The 7500-nt window shown below is 41.0% G+C and overlaps 1 protein-coding gene and 1 long non-coding RNA gene across 3 annotated transcripts in view; both read right to left on the bottom strand.

The window, feature by feature from the left end:
- The window catches only part of LOC123510282, a 15603-nt gene extending 9073 nt beyond the window's left edge, over nucleotides 1-6530 (bottom strand). Inside the window, exon 1 of the long non-coding RNA XR_006676452.1 lies at nucleotides 6353-6530. This is a non-coding gene — a long non-coding RNA (uncharacterized LOC123510282). The remainder of the gene's footprint in view (nucleotides 1-6352) is intronic.
- LOC123510277 overlaps nucleotides 1-7500 on the bottom strand; it is a 24355-nt gene that overhangs the window by 9073 nt on the left and 7782 nt on the right. Inside the window, exons 2-3 of one of the 2 annotated variants that reach the window (XM_045265271.1) lie at nucleotides 1630-2071; nucleotides 1139-1261 (exon numbers count right to left, since the gene is read on the bottom strand). In XM_045265271.1, the coding sequence (XP_045121206.1) occupies nucleotides 1139-1261; nucleotides 1630-1708 (202 nt within the window). In that variant the 5' untranslated portion in view covers nucleotides 1709-2071. The remainder of the gene's footprint in view (nucleotides 1-1138; nucleotides 1262-1629; nucleotides 2072-7500) is intronic. The other variant, XM_045265272.1, reaches the window with a different exon arrangement.

The following is a 7500-nucleotide window of genomic DNA, read 5'->3' as shown; positions in this document are numbered from 1 at the left end:
GGCAGAGTCTCTCATAAGTGTTCCCAGAGTGCCTGACAGCTATCCAAGCGTCAGACAAGTCATCACTGCCTCCAATCATCTGTAAAATTGCTTGTTTTTGTGATGTCTTCTCACGCACTTTGCCGTCTCGTCTCAGTGACGTTTGATAGGCTGCGGTGAAAGATACTTAAGTTTTCAAAGGTGTTTTCATGCTTCTAGTGATGAATTAAACCCTTCAGTACCATGACGCGTTTACATATTAATTATGATTACTTTCTAGCGATTTTATGCACCTTTAGAAACTTGTGTTGGGGTTAAAATGGTGAAGACTGTGGCCATTAATCTTCTGATCTCCATAGAACCATCCTAAAGTAGATAAAATCGCCTAATCACATCCAAAACTCATGGCAAAAAGAGTGTCCCAGTAATAAAGGGGTTGGTAAATAAATATTCTGTATCAGCAACAGGAAAACACTCGTGGGAACCTGACTAACCATCCCGTGGCTCTTGAAACAGAAAATGAGTGCAGTGAAGGCGAGACAGGCAAGACAGGCATGCTCGGCCGTAACCAGTAACCACGCGTTGCTTCACACCATCCCGAGGCCGCGCTCCGGGGAATGCAGTAACTGTTACGGCTTAGTGGCGATGCATTACGTGGTGACTCAATTACTCCACCGTAGCAAAGAAATAATCCTTGAACTTGGCGTTACACTTCAATACACCCCCGTCAAATGTACTAGGTGAAATATCCTATTCTTACTGATAAAAAAAAATAGGGAATAGTTACAAGATATACCAACTATTAACCCCTTTAGTATTGAGACGCGTTTCCATTTTCATATTGCTTACTATAAGGTGATTTTATACACCTTCAGAAACTTATGTGGGGCATTAAAATAGTGGAGACTGTGGCCATTAATCTTCTGACTTCCATAGACCCTTCTTATTGTTAATAAAATGATCGTATACAATTCTCAAGACAAAAATGTGTCCTAGTATTGAAGAGGTTAAACACTTACTGCAATATTAAAGTAATAATGTAATAAGGAAACAAATGATAGTAAAGGAGGTGTTTTTCTATCTCTATAAGACAACGAGAAGTATTTTCTTGTGTGCAACATTTAAGTACCTTCCTGTGAGTTGTTGCACGCACACTTACTGAAGTCAAAGTTTGCATTGATGCCGCCGTAGTCTTTGAGGCGGAAGAGGTAGGAGTCCCTCACGCCGCAGGACACAAACCAACCCTTCTTGTTGTCCACCACGCAGATCCCCGCCGCCGACCCTGCACGCAAACACACGCAAATTGACACACACGCAAACACGCACAAGTAACACACGCACGCCTCATTACTTTTGATGCAAACACACATACACACTACTACTACTACTACTACTACTACTACTACTACTACTACTACTACTACTACTACTACTACTACCATTACTACTACTACTACTACTACTACTACTACTACTACTACTACTACTACTACTACTACTACTACTACTACTACTGCTGTTGTTACTACTACTTCTACTACTACTACTACTATTACTAGTTCTGAAAAAAATGCACACGATTTACTCTCTCTCTCTCTCTCTCTCTCTCTCTCTCTCTCTCTCTCTCTCTCTCTTCCATCACTTACTTACCTACACAACACAACACCACAGCTGCCAGCAGAAACACTCGGCACGATGTGGTACCCTGGCATCTTCTTCCTCCTCCCATGTTTTCCTCTCCTCCGTTCCTCCGCTTCCTGTCACGTCCTCCTGTACAATCCAATCACCTCACGTCCTTCATTCAGAGACTCTGTTAGTGGTGTCAGTTCCCTTTGTCATCATTCACTGCCACTGTTTTTAATCACAAGTCCGTTTTCTTTTCTCACTCGTTCATCTTTCGGGTAAAAAACAGGCTAACTTCGGTTTCTTTAAAGCCTCGAGCTATAGATGCTTTTATTAGCACTTGTGTGTCGTTTATAGCACAGTTTTAGGCGTCGTATAAAGCGGGGTAAGAGAGGAAGGGAGGTAGGGAGGTAGGGAGGGAGGGTTGCCAGTGGTGGATGGCACAAACCAGTCTTTTCTATGCCACTACCTGTAAAAAAAATAAAAAATAGAGACAAAGAACTGGTTAGCGTAAAAAATGTATGTCACTATTGAAGATCGAAGACTATGCTATGTGGGTTAGGTTAGGTTAGGTTCTCCTGAAGGAAAGACTAAGAGAATAGGAAGGAAAGAAGGAAAGAGACGAAATGTTATAGAGATGGTAGTTGAAGGAAGATAAAAGAAGAGGAAAGGAGAGATGGGTGGGAGAACAAAGGAAAAAGGGTGGAGATGGAAAGAGAGGCTGAGAGAAGAGGAAGGAAAGAAGGAAAGAGACGAAATGTTATAGTGATGGAAAGTGAAGGAAGATAAAAGAAGAGGAAAGGAAAGATGGATGGGAGAAAGAAGAAAAAAAAATGAGAGAAGGTGGAGATGGAAAGAAAGACTAAGAGAAAAGGAAGAAAAGGAGAAAAGAGACGAAAGGTTAATGATGGGAGGTGAAGGAAGATAAAAGAAAAGGAAAGGAGAGAAAGGAAAAGGAAATAAGAAAGTGGAGATGGAAAGAGAGACTAAGAAAGAAGAAGAAGGAAAGTGATGGGAGGTTCAGGAAGAGGAAAGAAGAGGAAAGAAGAGATGGATGGGAGAAAAGGAGAAAAGGGAGATGAGATAAAGGAAATGGTGGGATGAAGAGGAAGGAAGGAAGGAAAGATTAACAAACAGGAAGACACAGCCAGCCAGCCAGACAGACAGACAGACAGATAAACAAACAGACAGACAAACATTCAAACATTCAAACTCTCACATCTCTTCAAACACTCAATAAATATCACAAACAAACATAGACAGATCAATATGAAAGCCTGTCATTCTAACTCACAAAAGTCTGAGGGAATATATTTTTTCTTCCGCAATTCAAATCCTTTTAAAAAACTTACACCCTCAATACAAGACGAGGGAAAAAAATTAGTATAGCGTGGAAATAAAAATGTATACGTATCTTCTTCTAAAACTCACGATAAAAAGAGAAAGAGGAAGAAAATGGAGGAGGAAGAAGAAGAGGAAGAAGAGGAGGAGAGTGAAGAGGAAAGGGAGAAAAAAAGGAGAAGAAGAGAAAAAAATAGGAAGGAAAAATATATATGCCATAGAAATCAGAATACAGATGGCTTTTGTTTTATTGACCCTTATGAAAGAAAGATAAAATAAAAACCACCTCTTGTAAAAAATGAAAGAAAAAAAGGAAAAGTAAGAGAAAAAAGGGCTAAAAAACATTCTCCTTTACAGTCCAAATCACAAAATAGAAAGAAAGAAAAAGAACAGCAAAAAAAAAAATAAATGTATAATAATAAACGATTATTTTTTACTTCTACTTAAACTCTAAAAGGGAAGAGAGAGAGAGAGAGAGAGAGAGAGAGAGAGAGAGAGAGAGAGAGAGAGAGAGAGAGAGATAACAATACAACGTTCGACTTGCAAACTTCAGACCTTACTGGAAACGTTCTACTTATGACTCACGGAGGAAAAAGTGAAGAAAAAAACGTTTTACTGCCATACCTGTTCCAATACCGGCGAGGAGGAGGAGGAGGAGGAGGAGGAGGAGGAGGAGGAGGAGGAGGAGGAGGAGGAGGAGGAGGACTAGAGGAAGAAAACAAGAAAACTAGAAGAAAAAAAAGGAAGAACGAGATATAGAAGAAGAAAAAAATAATAATACAAGAAACAACAACAACAACAACAACAACTAGAAGAGAAAGAAGACACAGGATATGACCAAGAAAAAAAGAGAAAGAATAAGAAAAAAAGTGTTAAAAAGACAAGAAAATAGAAAGTCACGAGAAGATTGCACAGGTAAACTAAGACGAAGGTGTTAATTACCATATTCTTCTCACCTTTACCTGTCCTCCTCCTCCTCCTCCTCCTCCTCCTCCTCCTCCTCCTCCTCAGCTTCCGTCTCTGTCTTCCTCTTTCTCCCACTTTACAAGAGAGGAGAAAGATGCAAAGTAATAGTAGTAGTAGTAGTAGTAGTAGTAGTAGTAGTAGTAGTAGTAGTAGTAGTAGTAGTAGTAGTAGTAGTAGTAGTAGTAGTAGTAGAGTAGAAGTAGAAGAAGTAGTAGTAGTAGTAGTAGTAGTAGTAGTAGTAGTAGTAGTAGTAGTAGTAGTAGTAGTAGTAGTAGTAGTAGTAGTAGTAGTAGTAGTAGCAACAGTAGTATAGTAGGAGGAGGAGAAGGAAGAGGAGGAGGAAGAAGTGATATTAAGTATAAGACGTAGGATTAGAAGGAAGAGAAGGAAGAGGATGTTGAGGAGAAGGAGAAGGAGGAGTTTGAAGAGGAGGAGAAAACTAAGAGAAGAAGAAGAAAAAAAAAAGAAAGAGAATAAGAAAAAGAAGTGAATCAAGTTTAGAAACTATAAGATAACAAAAAAGAAAATACAAACGAATAAAGATGAACAAAACGAATAAAAAAACCACTAAGAAACTGCAAAATTTACTTCTTTACTTCTTTATCTATTCATTTATTTTCATTTACACGAGACTCCCCTTCCTGCTAAAGAGCCAAAAAGAAAACGGAAGATACAAGGAACTTAACTTGCATAGACAACACCCACCTCGCTTTCTCCTCTCTTCCTCCTCCTCCTCCTCCTCCTACTCCTCCAGCGCCACATCCTGTATATCTTTCCTACCTTTCGTTCGTTTATTTGTTAGTTTGTTTGTCCAGTTTATCTCTCTCTCTCTCTCTCTCTGGTATTTTTTTTCTTTTTCATCGTATCTGGTTTTTCTTCTTTTTTTTAACTTTCTCTCTTTTTTTATCATTCAGGATTTTTACTTTTTTATTCCTGTCTCTTTTTTTTCTCTTCATTTTCTTATTTTTTTTACGTGACAACTGAGAACATTTCCACTTGTTTTTTGTTTTTTTTTTTCATGCAGTTTTTTATAATACAACTCATATTTCCATAACATCGATCTCACTACTCTCTCTCTCTCTCTCTCTCTCTCTCTCTCTCTCTCTCTCTCTCTCTCTCTCTCTCTCTCTCTCTCTCTCTCTCTCTCTCTCATCTTTATTTGTCATTTCTCCATTCCTTTCTTCCATCTCTATATTCTCTTTCTCTTTGCATTTCCGTCTTTCACCTCTACGTTTTCTTTTTATTTAGTTTCCCGCTCTTTATTTATCTTCCTCTTATCTTACGATTGTGTGTCTCTTTGTTCTTCGCTCAATTGATGAAAATATGTTGGCTCTTTGACGTTTATGTATTTAGGCAGCGATGAGGAGATATTTTAGTGCCTCTGTGCCTAAAATAGATAGATAGATAGATAGTTAGGTAGGTGGATAGAGAGGTAGAGAGACAAGATAGATAGATAGATAGATAGATAGAAAGATAGACAGATAGAGTAGCAATCTGAAATTATATGAAAACGTAGAAATTTAATATAGAAACGGATGAACAAATAGATGAACCCACAAAAACAAATGAACATCGTAACCTCAGAATTTGACGCCAGCTTAGCGGCGCCGAGACTCACAAACAATGCTCTAAGACAAACAATGTATCCCTGTAACCTCCTACGTTCGTTCTCCTTGTTCTTAGTAAGGCTCTTATTCAAAACCACTTTGCTCTCTCACCGCGACTGTTTTGCAAGGCCACAGAGATGATTAGCGGGGTTTGCAAGAGTATTTCTCCTGTTAATAATACAGAAATCTTGTCACTCGGCCTCTAGAATAGTAAAAACACCTTTAAAAACTCGTGCAAATTTAAATAAAGCTTTTAGAGATAGTGGAGGTGAGGCATAGAAGGGTTTGAGAATACGAGCTCTTTAATACAATACGTGACATTAACATAACGTAACAGCACCACGTCTCACACTGATCTCTATTTACAGTAACACAAACACGCCTCAATCTCTTCCTCAGATGGACATAACGGCGAAGCAACGGGACCGATTTAAGACACACCCGAAATCTCCTGCTCTCAATCTTTTTTTCTTTATTTTCTCTTATTCTTTGATTATCTTAGACTTTCCTCTTCAATTAACACTGTTTTTTTTTATTTTTATTTTATCATATCTATTGTTCGCTTTTTTGTTTCCCTTTTTTACTTTCTTTCTTTCTAATTATTATTCTCCTTCTTTTTCTCTACTTCCTTTCTTTATTTTCTATTCGTTTTATTTTTTTCCTTTTCCATTACTATATTTTCCTTTCCTTCTTCGTTTCCTATTTATTCCCTCTGCTTTCTCCTCCTCCTCTTCCTCTTGCATTCCTTACCATCCTCAAATACTATCTTCTCCTTTCTCCTCCTCTTCTTCCTCCTCCTCCTTCTCCTAATCATCCTCCTCCTCCTTTGCCTCCACCTCTCTCTCTCTCTCTCTCTCTCTCTCTCTCTCTCTCTCTCTCTCTCTCTCTCTCTCGTGTCAAGCAAACAAGAGTGACCCAGCAGGATATTGGAAAGTAATGAGTGATTGACAATAATAGGAAGTTGAAGAAACGAAAGATTGAAGAATGTGTAAATGAATGAATGACTTGTTGAAATAGAGAGAGAGAGAGAGAGAGAGAGCAGCGCCTCAGCCCGCCCACCACCTCACTTCATTTCAGTCCTTACCACAACCTCGCCCACTCCTTCCTCAGCCTGGTATCTGGAATCAGAGCCAGGGGCGGCAGTGGACCACTCCTCTTCACCAGTACCAGAGAGAGAGAGAGAGAGAGAGAGAGAGAGAGAGAGAGAGACATGGCTGAACAGTGAGGTGGAGCCCACGTATGGCAGGATGCAGGGCTTCACCCACTGGGTGAGGAGGGACCGACAGGAGCGAACAGGAGGTGGAGTGGCTGTCTGCTTCAAGGAAGGAATGCAGGCCCAGCTACTCGACATAGACACGCCTCCACTGATGGAGATGATGTACTTCCGAGTAACGCTGGCAGACCGCTCAGCCCTCCTACTGTGTGCCCTGTATCGCCCCCCGCGACAAGGGCCTGACTCACTCCTGTACCTGACTGAGACTTTAGACAACCTGATGATGGCACACAGCTGCAGCCACGTGCTGATTGTGGGGGATCTCAATCACCACCTGGAAAGAGACGCCTACGAGAATCTCCTGAGGTGCAGGGTCTGACAGATCATGTCACCTTCCCCACACATGAACGAGGAGGGACATTAGACCCTGTCATCTCAGACTACCAGGAGGACAAGCTTCAGTGTCATCAGCTGGGGCTCGTGGGCAGCTCTGATCATCACGCTGTACTGACACAGCTGGAAGTGGGCGTGGCTCGGGACGAGGCCACCACCCGCACCATCTGGCTGTGGAACAAAGCAGACTGGGCTTCCCTGCGCCGCGACCTGACCCACACCCCATGGGCCACTCTGCTACAGGGAGGAGCAGAGAGTGAAGCACTTGCACTCACCTCTCACCTTCTCGCCCTCCAGAGACGCCACGTCCCACACAGGGAATACACCACCAGACCGACGGATCAGCCATGGTTTGGCTACCGTTGCCGTGTTGCTGCT

The sequence above is a fragment of the Portunus trituberculatus genome, chromosome 28, assembly GCF_017591435.1.
Source record: "Portunus trituberculatus isolate SZX2019 chromosome 28, ASM1759143v1, whole genome shotgun sequence".
In the NCBI taxonomy this organism is placed as follows: Eukaryota; Metazoa; Arthropoda; class Malacostraca; order Decapoda; family Portunidae; genus Portunus; species Portunus trituberculatus.
Note: the sequence above shows the minus strand (reverse complement) of the source record. Positions and strands in the feature narration are given on the sequence as shown.